Source organism: Rhinichthys klamathensis, unplaced genomic scaffold (assembly GCF_029890125.1).
Source record: "Rhinichthys klamathensis goyatoka isolate OS25496 unplaced genomic scaffold, OSU_Roscu_1.1 h1tg000467l_1, whole genome shotgun sequence".
NCBI classification, from domain to species: Eukaryota; Metazoa; Chordata; class Actinopteri; order Cypriniformes; family Leuciscidae; genus Rhinichthys; species Rhinichthys klamathensis.
In genome coordinates, this window is record NW_026606956.1 from 721,164 (window position 1) to 745,324 (window position 24,161).

The 24,161-nt window shown below is 38.8% G+C and overlaps 1 protein-coding gene across 1 annotated transcript; it reads left to right on the forward strand.

Moving 5' to 3' along the window:
- Positions 1–120: 120 nt before the first annotated feature.
- Positions 121–23,989, forward strand: chaf1a (chromatin assembly factor 1, subunit A (p150)). Its single transcript, XM_056236829.1, has 16 exons — positions 121–454; positions 1,330–1,377; positions 2,916–3,508; positions 3,589–3,636; positions 10,432–10,676; positions 10,758–10,818; positions 10,896–10,964; positions 13,309–13,523; positions 13,663–13,834; positions 14,599–14,679; positions 14,816–14,914; positions 14,987–15,233; positions 15,745–15,886; positions 16,813–17,110; positions 23,346–23,430; positions 23,512–23,989. Exons 1-16 carry the CDS (start codon positions 400–402, stop codon positions 23,634–23,636), a joined length of 2,583 nt encoding a protein of 860 aa, XP_056092804.1. The 5' UTR covers positions 121–399; the 3' UTR covers positions 23,637–23,989.
- Positions 23,990–24,161: the final 172 nt, after the last annotated feature.

The window sequence follows — 24,161 nt, forward strand, 5'->3', positions numbered from 1 at the left end:
CTTTTTGTACGTCTTGCGAGGCGGGACCGACCGTGACAGCCAATAACGTGACTCTTCGTTGATCTGACGTAGGACGCCTCTGGCCAATCACAGCCTGCGATCCATCCCTGCAACAGGCTCCCGCCAATTCTGAGCGAGGAGCGCGAGGGAGTCTAGCCGGGGATGATACGGGAGCGACGGGACTAGGATTACACACGAAAAAACAGAATCTACAACTCTAAAAGTTACAGAAACTCATCAAATTTGCAGTTGACACGTTAATGCTACAACTGGGAAAGACGTGGAGTCGATGACTAGCCTTAAGAGGTTGTGCACGGAGTCGAAAAAAGCGCTCCCCGTTTCCGTTTAACGTTTCCAGTAAGACGACTGCGCGAGCGCACGGAGCTGAAAGGCGCGCGGATGGTGGTCGTGATGCTCGCGGCTGAAGAGCCTTTGGCCTCCACTCCACGCAGAGGTTTGATGTTTAATGTGAAATAAAACTGAGTTAAAGCTTGAATAGAGTCTGTTCACCTGGAATAGTTTGATAAATAAAGGCATAGACGGCTACTAGCAGAAAAGTATAGAAACACCACTTATTACCTGAAATTAATTCTAAAACAATTTTAGTCTAACTCAGTTTCTCTGACAAACGATAAGAATATCATTTTAATGATTTTTCCAGGTAGTATTTGGGGTTGTCGAGGGTTTTATAACCTTAATTAGCATGTTAGCAGGTGAGCTATAGGCTCAGATTTGTTATTTGACATTTTAGCTTTCTACACACAAAATGTGACTTTCCTCACGTATAATGTTTATTTTTTTCCTGTATTCGTGGTGGTGTGTCGAAGCACGTCCCATTTATGTTGTTTTGAGCTCAATCCAGCTCTTTGTTCCTCAGTCTTGCGCTAATGGATGAACTTTTCACGTATTCACTTGTTCAGTCGCCAAACTGGCCTACAAACCATCATTCACTGAAAGGCGGGAGATCAAAAATAAACATTTTACGTGTAGTAACTTACGTGCCTGTCGTTACTTCGAAAACCTGTAAGCGTTCTGCGTTTTATGTGAGGACTTTTGGGCATTGAAAAGATTAAAGTTACTCTTTATCCTCTAAAATAAATTCGGATGTGACTGTCAACTGGTAACGTTAGTTAGCATTTAGACGTAACGTTAGCTTTCACCTTTATGTCGAGACGTGCTTTGACAAGAAGTTGTTTTTTTTTTTGCCTGAAGTATTGATATTAACAACAATATCTCAAAGTTTACGTCAGAGTGATGTCATTTTATTTTGTTATGGCTTGGAGTATTTATGATGAAGGATTTGACCTTAACACACTCTTTATATTTCAGGCATGGATTGTGTGGGCAAAGCTAATACCAGCAAGAAGCTTATTCAAGGTAAACAACTCAAGTGTTGTTATTTCTGGTCAATAATGTAAAACCATCTTCACCCAGCAAAATACAATATGGTTTAGTAATAATCTGAGGACCCAATCTATTAGATTATTTCTATTGGGGAACTTGACATGAAATTATACTGTATTGGCTGAATTTGGCTCACTTCTAATATATCAGTACATTCAACAATTTAGAGGGTGTCAAGTGACAGTGACAAATGTTATTTTAAAGTGTTCCTGTCTTTGGACTCAATTCCTGAAAGGTTAAAATGAAAATGCAAGAGCTTTTCCTTAAAGTATTTTTAACTTTTAAAAACACATCAAGACTTATTCTGTGTTCCATTTACCTCGGATGAGGGATGTTATAGCCTGGGACTGTCACACCGGAGTTAACCGTTTTCCAGTACACAGGTCGGAAACCTAACATGAACACGTCCAGGCAAACCTTTGTTGTGCTTGCTATTTTGAAATGGAAATGCAAAAAAGCAGTATTTTGCACTGAAGAAAGTGAAATGTGAAGGCCAAGTATGGTAACCCACACTCTGAATTTCTCCTCTGCATTTAACCCGTCTATGGTAGTGCGCACACACATTGGGAGTAGTGAACACACACACTGCACATCGTGGACCCAGAGCAGTGGGCACCCATTTCTTGCTGTGGTGCCTGATGAGCGATTGGGGGTTAGGTGCCTTGCTCAAGGGCACCTCAATCATTTCCTGCCAGTATTGAGGATCGAATCTGCAACCTGGTTACCAATCTGACACTCTAACCATTAGGCCTCAACTGCCCCCCTGTGTTTGAGACCGACAAATAGCTGAGCAGCCATATTGGATTCTAAAGTCGGGGTTGTTCTGCGTCTCCCGAGTTTCTCAATCGCAACTCTGACTTGAGGGGATATTCCAGTTAAAACTTCCTACTAGGGACTAGGAATTTCCCACTTCCGATGACAAATGAACGTACCATAAAGGACGAGGAATTTAAGAGTTTTTCTTTCTTTTTAAAAAAAGTTGTTTTAAGGTTTGTTTGTTTTTTCTTCTTTTCTAATGGTGGTTTTACTTTACTGTAGGATGATAAAAAGGTAGAGCAAATAGTTATCCATAATGTAAAATAGAATACGTTATGAGAATATTAAGTCTTTAAACCCAATATAAATTAATAGCATTTAACATTGCATTAAAACATTTTTTGGGATGTTTATGGAAAGTCTGTTTTTTTTTATTATAAATATAACTTCAGAGAAGTTAATACTATGATTCAGTCTAGTCAGTGGATATCAAACATGTATGATTTTTTGAGCTGATTTTAGAACACATTGTTTTCATTTGTCATGCATCTACTAGCAACGAGGCACGTTTTTGACTTTGTTTTGTTGGAACAACTTAAGTCTGGTAGTGTGCAATCCTCAGTCATTTACAATGTACGATACCCATTTGTTCTCTGACCAGCAAATGTATAATCCCAAGTGTTTTAAAATCTGTTTAGATTTTGAAAGTAGTTTTGTGTATTCCTGCCTTAACCAACAATGTTACCTCCCTACAGCACGTCTACCTTTTAAAAGGCTCAACCCAGAACCCAAGGAATGCAGTGAACCCAAAAGAACCAAAGGTCCGGTTGCTCCAAAGTGTTCTGAGCCAAGCGCATCTGATGGAGAAAATGAGATCGACAGCTCCTCCTCCCCGATGCACCGTGGCCCGGCTCTGGTAAACGGCCGCGGTCCACTTGATTGCTTCATGAGCCGACGGAAGCGTTCCCCGGCCCGCTCTGTCCCTGAAGCCACCATCGACCTCACCGAAGACTCAAATGAGGCCGTCAAAAACCAGCCTGCACCTCCGGTTGCTGCCACCTGCCCCCTTAGTGAAAAACCGACAAAAACTGCAGAAGATACCACAAAATCTACAGAACCAACCACGCCACTGACAGATAAAGAGACTGAAAAGGATGAGGAAGAGGATGAAGACACCCTCCCACTGCTGGACATAACTCAGGAGTCTGAGACGGATGAAGAGGAGCAGCAGGAGACTGAAGTCAGTCCCGGGAATGAGTCTGTGTTGTCGACTGGATCTACCAGCTCCCTCTCAGTGATAGAGAGCTCACCAGAGCCTAGCAAGAGTGCTCCTACCACCCCTGTCTCCGTGAGTAGTCATGAAGCAATTTTTATTTTCCTTCTTTGCTAAAAGTTTAACCTATTGATCAGTCTCTTTTCTTTACGCAGACATCACAAATAAATGCTGCCAGTACAACGAAGCGACGTTCCCTTAAGGTAAAATCCTGCATTTTACAACATTTAGAAACCCACAATTTTAATGTAATGTTAATCTGGTCCTATATAAACAGCATGTGCCATTGAATTGAATCATTGAAACATCTTTAAATCCAAAATAAATGCAAAGAAACAAAGAGCTTAGAACTATTTTATTTAAAAATCTGTACATTTAGACGTGTACATGTAAAAAGTCAATGAGTGACTGATTGAAAAGTTAGTAATAAAACGAACAACAAAGTTACATAGAAAAAGTGGCAGGTCTATAATTTTGCATTTACACTCTAATACCAATGCACAGATCATTTGACATACAGTATCAGATTGTTTTGATCTGTCCAATGGTGTGGTTATTAGGGATGGGAATTGATAAGATTTTATCAATATCAATGGCACTAACGATTCTGCTTATCGATCCGATTCTTTAATGATTCTCTTATCGATTCCTGATAGCACTGTGTGGAAAAAAAGTAGTCATATGCTTTTTCGGGGGGAAAAACAAGTGGTTTTATTTGTTTTAAAGCTTACACTTGAGTAAGCAAACTGTACTTATGTAATTTATGTAATAAATGGAATCTTATTGTAAAGTGTTACCGATTTGTTATACACCGATTAAACGTCCCGTGAGTTCAGTGTTGGAAAAATCAGTTGTTTTAACCATCCATTAAAACGAATCGGTTCAAATTAGTCATTAGTTCGTGAATTGGACGTGTCATTATCGGACGTGTGCGCATTGTGTGATTATCCCGGCGGTTGGGACATCCCACAAGATGCATCATCACAGAAAAAATTTCATCACTGGATATTTTTTTCCGTTTATTTAAAGTGTGGTTTATGTCAGCTGAATGTGCGGAACACTTTTCAGAGAAGATAAGGCAACGTATTTTAGCACAATTCACACCCAGCGGTAGCCTAATCGACCGTTCGCAAAAGCCACGCCCCCTAGTTATTGTTACTACGCCCGTCAAACAAATGGTCAAACACGACCAGCGCGACAGATTGCCGTGGCGGGAAGAGGTATACCCGTGCGTGTCAGTGACCTTTTTTGGAGCAATACCTCTGCGATATCCTCCAGATAGAGGCACAAGGGGTTACAGTATGCAGTGGAGGGAAATATTCAAAATATAAAAATACGCAATGAAGGAGACACGACTACTATCGAGGCGAATGCTTTACCGGTCTCAAGCGAAATCTGAGAAACCCCATGACCTGTACCTCAAATGCAACCAGCACAGCCTTGAAGAAGATTTTATAAGCTGGTTCAATGGCTAATTGTTTGGAGTTAGAAATATATAACTCGCGCTGCATATTTAGAAATGTATAACTCGCGCTGCATATTTAGAAATGTATAACTCGCGCTGCATATTTAGAAATGTATAACTCGCGCTGCATATTTAGAAATGTATAACTCGCGCTGCATATTTAGAAATGTATAACTCGCGCTGCATATTTAGAAATGTATAACTCGCGCTGCATATTTAGAAATGTATAACTCGCGCTGCATATTTAGAAATGTATAACTCGCGCTGCATATTTAGAAATGTATAACTCGCGCTGCATATTTAGAAATGTATAACTCGCGCTGCATATTTAGAAATATATAACTCGCGCTGCATATTTAGAAATGTATAACTCACGCTGCATATTTAGAAATGTATAACTCGCGCTGCATATTTAGAAATATATAACTCACGCTGCATATTTAGAAATATATAACTCGCGCTGCATATTTAGAAATATATTACTCGCGCTGCATATTTAGAAATATATTACTCGCGCTGCATATTTAGAAATATATAACTCGCGCTGCATATTTAGAAATATATTACTCGCGCTGCATATTTAGAAATATATAACTCGCGCTGCATATTTAGAAATATATAACTCGCGCTGCATATTTAGAAATATATAACTCGCGCTGCATATTTAGAAATGTATAACTCGCGCTGCATATTTAGAAATGTATAACTCGCGCTGCATATTTAGAAATATATAACTCGCGCTGCATATTTAGAAATGTATAACTCACGCTGCATATTTAGAAATGTATAACTCGCGCTGCATATTTAGAAATATATAACTCACGCTGCATATTTAGAAATATATAACTCGCGCTGCATATTTAGAAATATATTACTCGCGCTGCATATTTAGAAATATATTACTCGCGCTGCATATTTAGAAATATATAACTCGCGCTGCATATTTAGAAATATATTACTCGCGCTGCATATTTAGAAATATATTACTCGCGCTGCATATTTAGAAATATATTACTCGCGCTGCATATTTAGAAATATATTACTCGCGCTGCATATTTAGAAAATATATAACTCACGCTGCATATTTAGAAATATATAACTCGCGCTGCATATTTAGAAATATATAACTCACGCTGCATATTTAGAAATATATAACTCGCGCTGCATATTTAGAAATATATTACTCGCGCTGCATATTTAGAAATATATTACTCGCGCTGCATATTTAGAAATATATTACTCGCGCTGCATATTTAGAAATATATAACTCGCGCTGCATATTTAGAAATATATTACTTGCGCTGCATAAATATATAACTCGCGCTGCATATTTAGAAATATAACTCGCGCTGCATATTTAGAAATATAACTCGCGCTGCATATTTAGAAATATATTACTCGCGCTGCATATTTAGAAATATATTACTCGCGCTGCATATTTAGAAATATATTACTCGCGCTGCATATTTAGAAATATATTACTTGCGCTGCATATTTAGAAATGTATAACTCGCGCTGCATATTTAGAAATATATAACTCGCGCTGCATATTTAGAAATATATTACTTGCGCTGCATATTTAGAAATATATAACTCGCGCTGCATATTTTGTAAATATATTACTTGCGCTGCATAAATATATAACTCGCGCTGCATATTTAGAAATATATAACTCGCGCTGCATATTTAGAAATATATAACTCGCGCTGCATATTTAGAAATGTATAACTCGCGCTGCATATTTAGAAATATATAACTCGCGCTGCATATTTAGAAATATATAACTCGCGCTGCATATTTAGAAATATATTACTTGCGCTGCATATATAGAAATATATAACTCGCGCTGCATATTTAGAAATATATAACTCACGCTGCATATTTAGAAATGTATAACTCGCGCTGCATATTTAGAAATATATAACTCACGCTGCAGATTTAGAAATATATAACTCACGCTGCATATTTAGAAATGTATAACTCGCGCTGCATATTTAGAAATATATAACTCGCGCTGCATATTTAGAAATGTATAACTCGCGCTGCATATTTAGAAATATATAACTCGCGCTGCATATTTAGAAATATATAACTCGCGCTGCATATTTAGAAATATATTACTTGCGCTGGATATTTAGAAATATACGCGCTGGATATTTAGAAATATATAACTCGCGCTGCATATTTAGAAATATATTACTTGCGCTGCATATTTAGAAATATATAACTCGCGCTGCATATTTAGAAATATATAACTCGCGCTGCATATTTAGAAATATAACTCGCGCTGCATATTTAGAAATATATAACTCGCGCTGCATATTTAGAAATATATAACTCGCGCTGCATATTTAGAAATATATTACTTGCGCTGCATATATATAAATATATAACTCGCGCTGCATATTTAGAAATATATAACTCACGCTGCATATTTAGAAATGTATAACTCGCGCTGCATATTTAGAAATATATAACTCACGCTGCATATTTAGAAATATATAACTCACGCTGCATATTTAGAAATGTATAACTCGCGCTGCATATTTAGAAATGTATAACTCGCGCTGCATATTTAGAAATATATTACTTGCGCTGCATATTTAGAAATATATAACTCGTGCTGCATATTTAGAAATATATAACTCGCGCTGCATATTTAGAAATATATTACTTGCGCTGGATATTTAGAAATATACGCGCTGGATATTTAGAAATATATTACTCGCGCTGCATATTTAGAAATATATTACTTGCGCTGCATATTTAGAAATATATAACTCGCGCTGCATATTTAGAAATATATAACTCGCGCTGCATATTTAGAAATATATTACTTGCGCTGGATATTTAGAAATATACGCGCTGGATATTTAGAAATATATAACTCGCGCTGCATATTTAGAAATATATTACTTGCGCTGCATATTTAGAAATATATAACTCGCGCTGCATATTTAGAAATATATAACTCGCGCTGCATATTTAGAAATATATTACTTGCGCTGGATATTTAGAAATATACGCGCTGGATATTTAGAAATATATTACTCGCGCTGCATATTTAGAAATATATAACTCGCGCTGCATATTTAGAAATATATAACTCGCGCTGCATATTTAGAAATATATAACTCGCGCTGCATATTTAGAAATATATAACTCGCGCTGGATATTTAGAAATATATAACTCGCGCTGCATATTTAGAAATATATTACTTGCGCTGCATATTTAGAAATATATAACTCGCGCTGCATATTTAGAAATATATAACTCGCGCTGCATATTTAGAAATATATTACTTGCGCTGGATATTTAGAAATATACGCGCTGGATATTTAGAAATATATAACTCGCGCTGCATATTTAGAAATATATAACTCGCGCTGCATATTTAGAAATATATAACTCGCGCTGCATATTTAGAAATATATTACTTGCGCTGCATATTTAGAAATATACGCGCTGGATATTTAGAAATATATAACTCGCGCTGCATATTTAGAAATATATTACTTGCGGTGCATATTTAGAAATATATTACTCGCGCTGCATATTTAGAAATATAACTCGCGCTGCATATTTAGAAATATAACTCGCGCTGCATATTTAGAAATATATAACTCGCGCTGCATATTTAGAAATATATAACTCGCGCTGCATATTTAGAAATATATTACTCGCGCTGCATATTTAGAAATATATTACTTGCGCTGCATATTTAGAAATATATAACTCGCGCTGGATATTTAGAAATGTATAACTCGCGCTGCATATTTATTAATTTTGCCTCAGATACAGGATTATACATTTGCTTTAACAAGCAGGTTGTTCATTACCACGGCAACCGCTTGCGTGTCATGCTGAATGCGTTTTTCGTGTTTAAAAAGAAAATATACATAAGAGACGGAAAGATGCAGATAACCATACATTATTTAAGGTTATTTCTATTCGTTTGTTTCTATTGGAAACGTAAAGAACACAATTCCTCCAGACAATCTCTCGGGGTACCTAGTGTCCGATTTACAAACGCCGTGGGCGCACCGCTTCTCCATCTTGCTTGGAGTCAATGTTTGACGGACCTGCTCACATAGTAACGGTTGCTGTGATGTTTGATTGGATAATGGCCGTTTTGGGGGAGGGGCCGGCAAAAGGTCAATTCAGGAAAAACAAATCTCAGAATGCTCCACATGAAACTTTAGTCTCCCGACCTTACCATCGTGTCGTTTATTTTGATTAATATGTGCGCTTAGTTTTGAGACGGTGAAGCCTTACTTTCGCCTTGCTCCGAAGAGAGAGAGTGCGTGCCTGACCGGGGCTCTCTCTCTCTCTGCTCGTTCAGTTAAACATGCGCCCTGTCACAAGCGCATCAGGTCATCTACATTACTCACCGATCAAATAAGACTTTGGCGGTACAAAAATTCGCTTTGGACGCCGTGCTATGGTGCTTGATAAAGGACAAAAGGGACAGTTGTGAGTTCACGGTCTGTAGCCTACATACTAAGGCTGACTCAGAGCAGGAGCATCGACGTCGAGGGCATACAATATCGATGGATCGTAAAACTTAGAACCGGTTTTTAATTCCTATCCCTAGTGGTTATCAATGTCAATTGGATTTAATCATCCATTTAAATATGGTTGTCAATCCAGAAACTTTGCCATGTCAGGGCTTGACGCTTACTTTTTTCCCAATCCACACATGTGCGAGCGCATTTGTTTGACATTTATTTATTGAAGAGGAATAACCCCTTGAGATGAACCATCTCGTTTTCGAGGGGGTACCAAGAACACACATCAGTAAGCACATATTCATTCAAAAATGTAAAAGATGTAAAAAAAAAAAAAGATTGTTTGTTTTAATAAAAATATAATTAAAAAAATTAAATCAAGGACATTTCTCTGGCATTTCTTTCTTTTTGCTGAATCGAAAACGTAACGAACCGTGACACAAGTGTATCTTATCAAACCGAACCGTGAATTTCGTGAACCGTTACACCCCTAATATGCACAACAGAGGCACGTTCAGGAATTGAAATATGAAGCGCTCACATTTAATTAATGAAATCATGGCTTTTTGAAGTTTAATAATCGCATTAGGCAGTTTCGCGATTGTTTTTTCATTCCTAAAATATAAGATGCCTTAAACTGATCGCTTGTTATACCATTTAAGGTATTGAAGACTTTTTATGATCTTACATTTAAGAAAACTGATCCACACACGTACTCCAAACTACAATATACAGTTCGCACACATCTATTTTTAGTCACTATGGCTCTGTTTTTTTTTTATTTGGCAACAATGTCAACAGCTTGACGTCTGTCTGGAATGCAGGTCATGGGTACATATGCCCAAAGCTGATATCTTGGTGTGTTTTTCTACCCCAAAAGGAAATAAATAAATAAAATGTACCTCAATGTGAATGTTTGCACTCTAAGGATTCAAGGAGGATTGATTGTTTCCTTTTAAAATCTTGTCACTGTGGAATTTTGCTCTCTGTTTGAAAAGCCCTTTATTGTCTTTTTGTCCCTCAGAGTATCCAAGAGCAGGAGGAGAAGCAGCGACAGAGGGATGAGAAAGAACGCCAGAAACAGGAGGCCAAAGCTGCCAAGGAAAGGAAGAAAGAGGAGGCTCGCAAGCTGAAGGAAGAGAAGGAGAGAGAGAAGAAAGAGAAGAAGGAAAAAGATGAAAAGGAGCGGCGGGAGAAAAAGGAGAGGGAGGAAAAAGAAAAGGCAGAGAAACTAAAAGCTAAAGAAGAGCAGCGGCAAATGAAAATTGAGTGAGTGACCCAGTACAGCAGCACGATATTAGTTGCACTGGTTTTTTTCTGAGTATTAAACTCTGGTGTTAATCCATTTAGGGCCAGACTGGAAGAGAAAAGAAAGAAAGAGGAGGAAAAACGGTTGAAGGAAGAGAAAGAAGTAAGTGTTTTTATCTAAGGTTTTCTTTATTGCTGATTGCTTCATATTGTCCTCATTGTGTTTGTGCATCTCTTCAGCGAATCAAAGCTGGGAAGGCTGAGATTACAAGGTTTCTACAGAAGTCCAAGACCCAGTTGGCACCAAAGGTAAGAGTCATATTATTCCGTATACAGGGCTCGAATTTCGCTGTTGATGTTGCGCATAATTTTAATAATTTCCGCAGGTCTCCCGACTTTTAAGTCTTACCAGTTTAAACATTCAAGCGATTTTAAACTATTCAGTACTCGCGCGCTCTCTGAGAGATGGTTTTCTCTGTACTCGAACAGTAGCCTACATAGAGTAAAGCCGCCTCACAAACAGCTTGCGTGTACCTAAAGTTATTTTTTCGATTATATTGCGTTAACAGCCAAAAACATGCAAAAAAATTTAGTGCTGCCGCGATTAGTCGACGTAATCGACAATGCAAATTAGTTTACGCCAATTTTTTTAGACTGTGTCGTTTTACTATTGACCGCATATTTATTTTTGGTCTCCCGTTTCAAACGGGTCACTGTAATTCACCTCCACACACCAGTCTGTGCGCTGTGCGCGCCCTGCTGGTTAATCTGCTATCCTCTTCCTTCCCCCTTCACTGCTTTGATATGAAAAAGTGTAAACGCAAGTGTAAACTTAGCTGCGTGCCTGCCTGCTTTCAGCGCGATTCATTATAAGGCAGAGCTAAGCGTATAGGCTAGTCCAGACTCTTTCAATTCAATTCCAATTTATTTGTATAGCGCTTTTCAAAATACATTGTCTCAAAGCAGCTTTACCTAAAATGCATGCATTGCATATACTTGAGCCTACAATTCAGAGTGATGTTATCAGTTATGCATTTCAGAAATGTACATATAAAAATGTACAGTAAGCTAATAATGTATTAATTTAAGGCAGAACAAAGAGCTAATTTAAGTAATGAATACATACATGTTTGTTAATAGAGGATTAGATTAGGACTCAGTGTTTCCCCGGCGGCCCGGCCCGCCCCCCCAAAACGACCCCCCGCCCCCCCTAAAATGCTGACGAAATCCAGTCATAAAGGAATTTAAGTGGTAATTTGTAAATCTTTTGAGGAATAAATAGAAAGCAGTTCAGTACACTTGAAATCAAATCGCGATGTAGACATGTGTGTGGATATTAAACCACAAAGACAATTTAAATATGAATCCTGCTTGATCTGTGTGACTGTGAATGAATGGTGCAGCCGACGCGCAGTTTCATTTACCACACACACACACACACACACTGAAGCACGTGTGACGCTTGCGCAGTTTTTTGCCTATATGAAGACACAAATGCATGAACTTCCTCTCCAGGCTCTAGATCCACTCCGAAAGTCACTTCGTGATCATTTAGCCGCTTCATTTGAGAAAAACTATCATCATGACAGAAACACACAGTAACTCAAAAGGTCTTCACGGCAACCCGTCAAAATAAAAGTTCGGTTTAACTTGACAGAAATATATTACCGTTGTACAGTAGAATTTAGATGTGTCCCAATGTAATAATACACTAACACTAATCCAAATAAATTATCATCAAAACTGAATTTAAGGAATAATCCATGTTTTAATTTTAACAGTAAAGCTCATTGTGCAGCACGTTATTTGACAAAAAGTTTATTTAATTTCATATGATTAAAATTGATGATAAAAATGATAAAATTTGTGTTTTATGTCTTCGTTTTATTACCAGAAAAAACACAAGTTAGTGAAATTTATTTTCATTTTTTTTTTAAATGTTGTATAAGTTTAATGATTCATAATACATTATTTTAATTAATTAGACACACTTTTTGATTGCTAAAAAATGTGCACCATGTATCCGTAACACACCCGCACCGCAACAGCAGTTTCACACACACACACCTGTCATTAATTGTTTTTTTAAAGATAAAAAGATAGCTTTAATTTTAAGGAATCAGGATTAATAGCCTATGTTTTAAATTTAGTTAGGACTAAAATACTACCCAGTGTTATTTTACATTTGATTACTTTATTCAGTGTCTGTAGTATTTCTGAATAGTGTTAGACCTATCCAAAAACTGTATTTCTCTTTATTGGTATCTTTATCGTATTGTATTTATTTGTGCTACTTTTTAAAAAATGTAATTCAAAGATTGAAATCAAGCTTCCTTGTGTTCAAATGTTGCAAGAAATTGAACACATTTCAACCCCCCCCCCCCCCCCCCCCCACACACACACACACACACAGAAAAAAATAAAAATTCACAGAAGGGGGGATTTTGCAAAATGAAATTCAGGCACTGGTGTAGAATGAAGACCTACAACTAAACTACTTGAGTAAAACATTTACAAATGCTACATAAGATATTTTGAGAATGAGGCCTTGTTGGGCATTTAAAGGACGCACACACAAACGAGCAAAAACAAATCTACCAAATCGAAAAATCTTCCCTAGTGTTTTAATCTCCAAACGCATTGTGTGTTTCAGACTCTGGCATCTGCCTGTGGGAAGTTTGCTCCTTTTGAGATTAAAGCGCACATGTCTCTGGCACCACTGACCCGAGTACAATGTGAAGACGCAGTCCTAGAGGAGCTGGACCATTATCTTGGCCAACCTGACTGCACTCTAGATGGACTAAAGGACTGGACAAGTCACAAACCTCGCAGATCAGGTCCAACCAGGCCCAGTCACAGTGCAGTAAGGTAAAGCCACATTGAGCCGCTGCCGAGATACTTATGTACTCATCATTTAAACATGCAGAACACCAGCTGGTATTTTTGTTAGAGTGGTGTGTAAGGCTCATTGTTTGTTTGTTTGTTCCTTCATGTTCTCTGTTATTAGAGATTGTGTGGTCATAACTGAAAGCCAAAAGGCAGATGGCGTCCCTGACCGCCACCGTTACGGCCGCATGAAACTCTTGCACTTCCATGATAACTATCGTCCAGCTTACTGGGGGACCTGGTGCAAAAAAAGCACTCACATCTCGCCACGCTGCCCACTGAGACTGGACAAGGTAAAAACGCAAGAATGTTCAATGAAATGCTACATTTAAGCCACCTTAAATTCTCTGCTGTTTTAAAGAGGTCATATCTCAAAAATATTGAGGGAAATTTGGTTTGTTCATGGAATTTCTCCATGATACAATCTGTGGCTATATTTGGCTACTTGTTTGCTTAAAAGTTTGGATGAGATCCAAGCAGGACAATGGCTTGGCAGTTTTGCAGCATTCAAAGAAGCTCATTGGTCAATGTCAAGGGCCTGAGGGTTCACCTCCCTGCTTCCTCTGATTTTAGGCAATTCGGAAATAAACTTTGAGTTGGTAGAACCATTAACTATGGAGGAAGTTTAGTCGTTGCACCGCTGAGAGATGTGGCTGCATGCCCCAACTCCCTCTTATGTACTTGAAGTTTAAGAATTGGCTAGTTGACAGCTTAAGATAGGAAATATTGTATGTCCATAACCTATTGTAGCCCATTTCCACCATGTAAGGGGAAAGATCATATTTTGGTAAATCAATCATAATAACTGTGAAATAAGTGCCCTTTTGTCATAATTGTGACTTGTGCCATAATTATATATATATATATATATATAACTTTTTTTTTTTTCAGATCATTAATTACGTTGTATGTTAATTTAAACTTTTTATATCAATTATGACATGATATAACTATTTACCAAAGTATTTTTTTATTTATTATTATTATGTGGAGGAAATGACCTTCCATAGTAACCTGAAGTGGTGTTAATTAGATTTTTTTTTTGGGGGCTTATCAGGAGCTGCTGGATTATGAGGTGGACAGTGATGAAGAGTGGGAGGAGGAGGAGCCGGGAGAGTCTCTATCACACAGTGAGGGGGTGAGTGATACAACATCACTATTGTTACATTTCTATAGTGACAAATTAGCCACTACAGAAGCCATGCAGATCACCAGTGAAAATTCACACCAAAATTTGAATATGGTGGAGACTTTAATCTTGCTTTTCCCTCCAGGATGACGACGATGAAGGAGGAGATGATGACGATGATGATGATGGGTTCTTTGTGCCCCACGGTTATCTGTCAGATGGGGAAGGAGCACTTGAAGACGAGGTTAGTGGAACGTCACCCTCCTTCAATCGCCTCATTCAGTCACGTCATGACACTAACAGTCTGCTCTTGCAGGAGGGTAGAGATCCGGAGAAGCAGAAGGTGCGTCAGAGGATGAAGGCTCGTGAATGGGAGACTGAGCTGATGTCTAAAGGGAGGGTGAAGGTGTTGGAGGCGGTGGTGCGTGGCTGCCTATGGGAGGGGGAACAGCCTTCGCTGGACCTCCTGAAGCCGTACGCTGTCTGTATGCTGAAGCCTTTACCTAAAGACGAGCCCTGCACCCCTGAACAGGACATCTCACGCCAACAGAGGAACGAGAAACGTGAGTACAATGTGTGCTTAACTTTTGAATACTTGGGATATATTTATACTATATTATATTAAAGTTTTCTCATCTGCTGTCCATGTTGCTTTACTAAACATTACAGTGTCTTGATTTGTTGGACTTTTTTTTTTTTTAAATCGAATCATTTATGTATTGTTAAACTGAGTCTCTACAAGCATTGTTTGTGTGAGAGATCATCACAATGCAAATGCAATCCTTGCATTTGTGTGCACACTGCATTAACAGCCACTTTCAGCGCCGTTAATACACAAAGCCAAGCCTAAAGCTCTATTCATTCTATGAGAGGTGCAGCAAAGTCATGCAAAACAACAATGAAAATTCACACCAAAAAAATGGGAGCACCCTGAATTTTCATGATCCCTTACAAGAGATGCATACCTGAACAAACACTGCCTTCAGTACCATAATACAGTTGCACATTGCTGGTTCTCCTGAGAGTGATTTAAATTATCCAGTGGTTGTTAATGTGTTTTTCACTTTTCTTCAGTGCTGTCACGGCTACTGCCTTTGCTTCATGGTAATGTGAACAGCAGTAAGGTCATAATCAACGAGTTCCTAGAGATCTGTCGCCAGCAAACATCCTCACCCACAGAAAGCTCTTCGAATTGTATTGACAGCGTCCCACCCAGGTAACCCAGCTAACTGTATCTTTTATATCAGTCATTATGCAAAAAAAAATCCATAGAGTACCACAGGGTTGGTGTAATTTTGTTGGCCAACCAGGAAATTAGCATTACCCTAGTTCCTTTGACAAAAAGCCAATAGGATTTTGGGAATATAATCTGGCTCTGTGACCAACAAAAGTTTATGGTTCTTACACGTTTTGTTCATCATGAAAATCCTTTTCAAATTAACTTAACTTTTATGATTTTTTTAGTCTTAATACAAAAAAGCTTTGAAAGAGTGTGATTTATAAACACCACAAGGCAAGTAGATGAGTTTTTTTGGCACGATGAAGATTAATGTCCCTGACTGCCTGTTGTCCCATTTAGCCACTCTTTAGTAACCGCCTTTTTCAAGACATGAACAGGCTTGACATGAACAGGCTTGACATGAACAGGCTTGAGTGGTGTAGTAATGAATAATGTGTGAAAATATCTTAAGCTTTTGTAAACCACAGACCTTATTTCAGGCATTTATCCAAAAGCCCATTCAAAACACACATTAGCTGCTTTCTCACCATCTGGCAACCAATGAGAATGGTTTGGCTTGTTGGTGGAAAAGTGGCTATTGACTTCACTATCACAAGTGCTAAAATGCTACCTTGTTTTGGGGTTTTACAACTCATTTGACTCATATAGCACTCTATTGTTATTCCTTTTGGAAAAAAATATGTATTTTAGTATGTATTTCTATGTAAACTGGATGACTCATGCCTAATGCCTGGAAACATTGTCATTGAGAATGACTTCCAGTTGCACTCTGGGGGAGTGTTTTTGGAAGTGTGTCAGAATATCAGAATATTAAGAAGTTACTTAAGTGAAGCCACACAGCTACACAACACTAATTTTTAAGGATATTGACTCTTTTTTTTTTTTCTTTTTTTGGGCAATAGGATCCACATCAGGCGTATCATAAAAGAGAACGCCGTGTACGAAAAGCGCTCCACTTACAGACGATGCTGCTGGTACGTGCATGCAGAAGTTCTGACCCGTCATTCTCAGGAGGCCTTGCGCGTTCCCTGCCAGTGGACCTACCTCACCTCCGGGGTTCATGTCAACCGCGACGAGCCCACCGGCTCACAGGGCAACTCGCCCACCATGTCCACTTCCACCACACCCTCCAACAAGAGGAAAAGTGCCAGCAGCCACTCCATCACAAAGTATATGAAGAAATGTGGCGACTCTGAACAGGTACAGACCAATTATATATACTACTGTGCAAAAGTCTTAGGCACGTTAGTATTTACACACAGAAAAAATCACACAAAAGTAGGGATGCACAATGATATCGGGACAACATCGGTATCGGCCGATAAAAGCTTAAAATGACCATCATCGGCATCGGCCGATATGAATATTTCTGCCGATGAGCCTTGCCGATAGGGTGGCGTGTTTTCTATGCACACGTGACGACCGTGAACGAAGCAACTGCAACTTAAACTTCCAACTAGGGGTGTGCGTCTCACGGTTTTTGATTGTGGACGATTAAAATGTCTCCACGATCTGCTTTTGAAGAAAAATCATAGTATCGTGCATTCTATCAGTTCAATTCTAGCGCCTTCATCTCAACATAGCCTACTGTACAACGCGACGTACATTCACATCACATCACATGTAAACACAGAGGTAGAGTTACACTCACGGGACACTGCAATTCACAAAAGTTCATTATTTGCATGTGCGTCAAAGTCCTGCTAGTTAAACATGTCATTCACGTGCTGATGCGCTGTTCTAACATCCGCTTTTCTGAGCGCGTTACACCCGATGCTCACAGGAACTAAAAGCCTGTCACAGCGCCTGCATACTGGACTAATCTTTCGAGTCTTATTGCGCTAATACTGTCAAATACACAGAAGGTTTACATAAAGTTGGTTATGTCTAAAGTGAAAGCAAACAGAGAAAATCTACTTGTCAAATGCGTGTATATTAGACGCGTCGCGTGCAGTTCTTAAAGAGACAGTAATAATATGCTGCCGCTTGTCCTTAAAGAGATACTGCACCCAGAAATAAAAAATCTGTCATTATTTACTCACTCTAATGTTGTTCCAAACCTGTATTAATTTCTTTCTTGTGCTTAAATATACTATGGAAGTCACTGGAGTACAGCAACTGTTTGGTTAGCCACATTCTTCCAAATAACTTTTATTTTCAACAGAAGAAAGAAATTTATTTGGGTTTAAAACAACTTGAGAGAGTAAATGATGACAATTAAAATTTTTGGGAGAACTATCCCTTTAATATTAATAAAACAACAAAACACAGAGGAAATCACTCAATGCTCTTGACTGAGAACTTTAATAAGCTTTTTTTGCAGTTACCGTATTTTCCGCACTATACGGCGCACCGGATTATAAGGCGCACCTTCAATGAATGACCTATTTTAGAACATTTTTCATATATAGGGCGCACCGGATTATAAGGCGCATAAGATACTGCAGTCAAACGTTTGACTGGGTTTGCGTTATGCATCCACTAGATGTCAACAAATGTCAACAAAACAGTCCGATAAAGTCAAACTTTATTAAGCGCTCTGACAACTCTGTTCACTCCCATGGTAACGTTGTTCAAACGTTAAAGGAAAACTCCGGTCAATTTTAACATTGAGCTCATTTTTTGTAAATTTGGAGTGCTGTCAGTACAGATAACAACGACAAAAACCGGTGTTGCCTACACCGTGTTATCCTCTTTTTAAAATTTGCACCCTGTTGACTTAAACGGGACAAGTTTTAAACCTGCTTTTAGCCTCTTAACAACCTTAATGTGTCATTACAAGTGCACAGCCATGTGAGTGAACACGGTGAATCTGACTGCACATACCCGTATTTTCTTCCTGTTTTCGGTCGAAGTCCACAGTAGGCGATTGTCGAGTGGGCGCGCGCGATCATTGGTAACTAAGCAACAGTGGAGACTCAGCCTGTCAGCTGTCAGCCGATGACGGTGCTGTGTGGTGTTCTGAGAATATCAGCTCAAATGGATAGTTCATCCGAATCAGATGTTGAACACACGGAGGAGGTTTGATCGCGCGCGCGAACTCGACAATCAACTACTGTGGACTTCGGCCGAAAACAGGAAGTAAATACGGGTATGTCATATGTGAGCCGGCTGAATAAAGAGATTATTCCTGCCTTCGTAAAAGCTCGGATCACAGATGAGACTGATATATCAGCCCAGGCATCCACGATCCATTGGCAGATAGTGGCGTAAGTCGCTCGGCGCTGTCTCCCCGTCTTGGTGAACGTGTGTTCACCATCCATATATAAGGCGCTCCGGATTATAAGGCGCACTGTCGGTTTTTGAGAAAATTAAAGGCTTTTAAGTGCGCCTTATAGTGCGGAAAATACGGTATACATCGGTGTATATAAAAATACAAATATATCGGTATCGACATCGAGCAAAAATAGTTTCAAAATATCGAATATCGGCCAAAATCCAATATCGTGCATCCCCACACAAAAGTATGTAAGTAGGAAATATCAGGTCACATTTCCTTAATATTAATATTAAAACCGCTTTTATCGAGGTACACTTGCACATAGTTTTTCAGGTAGCTTTGCAGGAAGGTTTCTTTAAGTGTCTTGGAGACGTTGCCACAGTTCTTATGGATTTAGTCTGTCTCAGTTTTTTCTATTTCTTCATGTAATCAGAGACAGACTCGATGGTGAGATCAGATCATACTGGCTGTTGTCAGACTCCTTGTGCATACAAAAATCTCACTGGATTATTACAATTAATGGCAAAAGCAATGTTTGGAAATGCGATCTGATATTTCCTACTGACACACTAGAGCAAAAGATAGAAATACCTGGCTTAACAATTTTTTTGGTGAAAATACTAACATGCCTAAGACTTTTGCATAGGACTGTATATATCCTATTTGTAATTAGGGCTGGGCGATATATCGAATATTAGCAATAACATCGCAATAATTTTAACGACGATGTAAAATTTGAAAATATCGTGAATGTTTCAAAATCAAGCATACTTTCCCAAAGAACGTGCCGAACGTCCAATATTACGTCCACCTTTCGTCTTGTCACGTATAATACACAAATAAAGCTGGTCGTTCATTCTCTTGCGGTGTACCATATGCAAGAAATAGTAAAAAGTGGAAAGAAATAGGGCTGCAGCTATCGATTCTTTTTGTAATCGATTAATCTAGCACTTAATCGATCGATTAATCGAGTAATCGGTTAAACATCTTTTGTGTTTTTAAACAACCAAAACAAATAATGCATAACGAAAATAGGGGTGCGCCGATCCGATATTCGGTATCGGTATTAGTCCGATACTGGCCAAAATCACTGGATCGGATATTGTATGAATCGCGGGAGTATATTCCGATCCGATACGACCACGGACCTAGTCCTAAACTGTCAAACAAATGCTTAACAACACCTGAGAGACATGCCGTAAAGAGAGATGAGCAACATGCGTCACGCTGCAGCTGCACGCAGGGTCGCCAGATTTTCACAACAAAACCCGCCCAATTGCATTTTAAAAAGTAGCCAATCGCGTTTCGGGGTGTGAGAGAGAGCGCGGACTTGGCAACACTGGCGTCACGTGAACAGTAGCTAGAACGAGTAAGGTGAGACCTGTCAGCAATTATCATGTCAGCTGTGTGGAGTTATTTAAAAAAAGTGTGCATTTTGTTTTGTGAGTCTCCGCAACGGCGATAGATTGGAGCGCGTCCGAGTGAAGATTGTGCGCGCGCCACAAGAGAACACTGTATCCGTGCAACTGATAGCAGCGGCAACGAGCGCTCAGCTTGATTTAAAAAAACAAACACATTTTAGCGCTAGGTCTAACTATGTTAATTAATGCTCTGTTAAATGGAGATGTTTTATTTATTTGTATTACATCTGTGCCTCATAATGTTTCAAAAGTGGTGGGGGGCAATATCGATCCTGAGAAAAAGTGGCTGGGACATGTCGCACCCTCAAATTACACCTATGATCCCCAGATGTTACATGTGAAAAACTTTAGAGCTTGGACTGTCTACCCAAAATGTTTTTCCCCTTTATTAGGTGTAATGGCCTAGTAGAGTTTAATTTGTGAGTGGCTTATTGTACTATTCTGTTCTATTGTACATTTTATAATGGAGATACCATTATTTTTATGGTAGGTTATACTTATTTAAGTTATGACTAGAGTTTTGTGTTACATCCAGTATTTGGCACTGGAATTATATATTTTTTTATTTGCACAGTTGGACTTTAAATTTAATTAATTGAATGGTGCTGAATAATTAAAAATGCTGCTACAAGTTCTGTTTAAAAATTATTTTAATAAAAATTAAGCAGCAGTAGATGTTGTGGGCTACGTATTTCTTCCTTTAGGGGAGTAGAACATTTATTGCACTATTTGAGCATGATGCTTTTTAGATGGCTAGGTTAATCACAGTGCATCCTCCTGACAAACGTGTTATTAACAGCTTAATTAAGAGGGAGAAAAATATGGTATGGTATTGTATCAGTATCGGTATCGGCAGATACTCAAGTTTGTGGTATCGGTATCGGACATGAAAAAGTGGTATCGAGCCACCCCTAAACGAAAATGATGTGGCTGTAAAATGATCAAGCATTTGGCTTTTATTTATAAAAAAAAATAAAAAAATAAAAACGGGTATTTATTCCAACTCAAACATTTGGCTCCAAAACTAAACCTATTTATTGCAATATTTTACCCATTTAGTATAAGTGCCAACAATGTTCTATGCTCAATTACTTTGGTAGCCGATTAAAATGTCTTCCCCAAAAGTACGATTGGATTTGGAGAAGCAGGCTGGGGAATTTCATTTTGTGTTGTTGTCTGTAACTATTTGGAAGACGTGACATACAAACAAGGTCTCGCAAAGACTGCAATACAATATTTGTTACTCCGTCACGTCGCGGTGTATACAGTGAATGCATGCTGAAATTATTGTTGCGTGGCTACATAAAAGTTTAGTGATGCTTTGCTGCAATTGATCTGACTGGCTCGTGAGAGAGACGAGGGTGCGTGCGTGTGTGTGAAGGGGTTCTTTTTTTAGGCGCTCTCTCTTGCAATTGAATGTGAATACGGTTACTACTTAAAAACATCAAAGCTAAACATCATATCTAGTCAAACCGCATCACGACATCGCTACAAATACAGTATGGGATTAAAATCAGCGAACATCAATGTATCATAGGCTTATGGTGTGTTCACACCGAACGCAAATTTAATTATTTGCGCGAGTAGATTACATAAAGTCAATGCAAAGACGCGAATAGACGCATCATTCGCGCCGGGCGTTGCGACTGACGCGAATTGGGCTACGCGTTTGCCGCGAACGTCTTCCGCGCAAGTTGAAAAATTTGAACTCGAGCGAATGTTCAAGCGTCTAACTAGACGCGATAAACGTGTATTTGACGCTCTATCCGCTTTCGGTGTGAACACACCATTAGTTTACCTTGTTCCAGCGACGCTTGGTGAAACAGCATGGAGTGGAAGTGGATGTTTTCGGTTCAGATGCTGAATCATTGAAGTTGTACTGTTGTGGTAGCCTATGCCAGGTCTACTTTGCAGTAGACACATTGCACCTTGTTCTCTTCCTTTTTAAGTATGCATAATGATCCCAAACTTTAGACATTCTCTGCCGTTTATGGACATCTTTACTCTCCGCCATTGCGCCAACTAAATTCAAAATGTATCACGCGCTATAGTATAGATCCCTGCGCGTATAGTGCGCGTCATAGGAATTTAACGAGGCTTCGAGGCAGAGTTTTTGCCTCGAGGAATTTTTGTAATCGAGTAACTCGATGAATCGTTTCAGCCCTAGAAGGAAATAACATAGGCGGTCACGTTTTACATAGCCAAAGATATGATACCTGTCAGTACCGTGGAAAAACCTGGCTTCAAACATCTGCTAAAGACAATCGACCCTCGATACAGTTTGCCTTGCCGTTAATACTTTGCCCAGGATGTGCTCCTAAAATTGTATTTTAAAGTTCGCGAACAGCTGTCACAGAAGCTTTCTCCGATAACGCACTTCCGAACCTGCGAACCCTACATCAGTCTTACCATTCATTTAATTGATGAATAAACAGACAGAGGAAATCATCGCAGAATGCACTACTTCAGTTACATGTACATGTGTTTATTTAATAAAAAGCAGCAAGTGATCACTTGGTCTAGATTTTTTTTTAACTGCTTAAATTTGCTAAACATCACTAAACATTTACTTTGTAACAACTGTATCTAAATTATTTGTGTTTTTTTAATGGGGGCAAAATAAAATCATGTTTTTTATTATTATTTTAAAGCAAATGTAAACATATCGAGATGTATATATCGAATATCGTAAAGATTTTGACTATCGAGACATCAATTTTTTTTATATATATATATTGCCCAGCCCTATTTGTAATACCTATTTAGACCTGTCTAATTTTGGTTTATTCTTTAGACTGAGGCTATGGAGACCGATGGCTTCCAGGCGGACACTGAGGATGATGAAGACGATGATTGCGTCATCATTGGGGAGCAATCTGGTTAGTATGCGTCTCTACTAAAGCTTGACAACAAAGATAAATCTGCCAGAACAAGCTTGAAAAATGTTTTCTTCTTAATAGGATCCTCGGAACAGGACGCCAACACATCCTTACCACAAACAGAGAGAAACACAGAGCCCATGGACACAAATGCATCCGAAACTGCTGCTCTTGCCTTGCCCTGCCTCACACCAGCCACCGCCTGAGATCTGACTCCTTCCTGTTGGGTTTGCATGCATGTGAACCAGGCGCTCTAAATCTGATCTACGATTCGAAGGATCACACAGTATTAAAGGTCCCCAGAATGAATCAATTTTTTCCTCTAAGTGGAGGTCTGTTAGATGGTGTACTGCTCTTCTTCATAGGTGAAGTCCCACTTTTTGAAAGGCTGATGCATTCATCAGCTCTGACACCAACCAGGAGGTTGATGCTGTCTGCTGGGCTTAGTGCTCAGCCACATTGTTTTAAATTGTTTATTTTTTCCCTCTCTGAATACTTGAACTGGTGTATGTCTTTCAAAAATAATGACAATTGAAATATATTGCACTTTTATATTCCATTTCTGTTTATTTCATTCTTCAACCCCCACCAGAAGTCTTTCACTTGTTTTCTTTTCCGAGAGGCTTTGTATAAAAACAGCATTTGCCATTTGTTGCTCAGGCTGCTATACGCGGTGTAAATACAATTTTTTTTGCTTTTTGAAGAAATGGTAGGAGGCCGTCCAACACGGA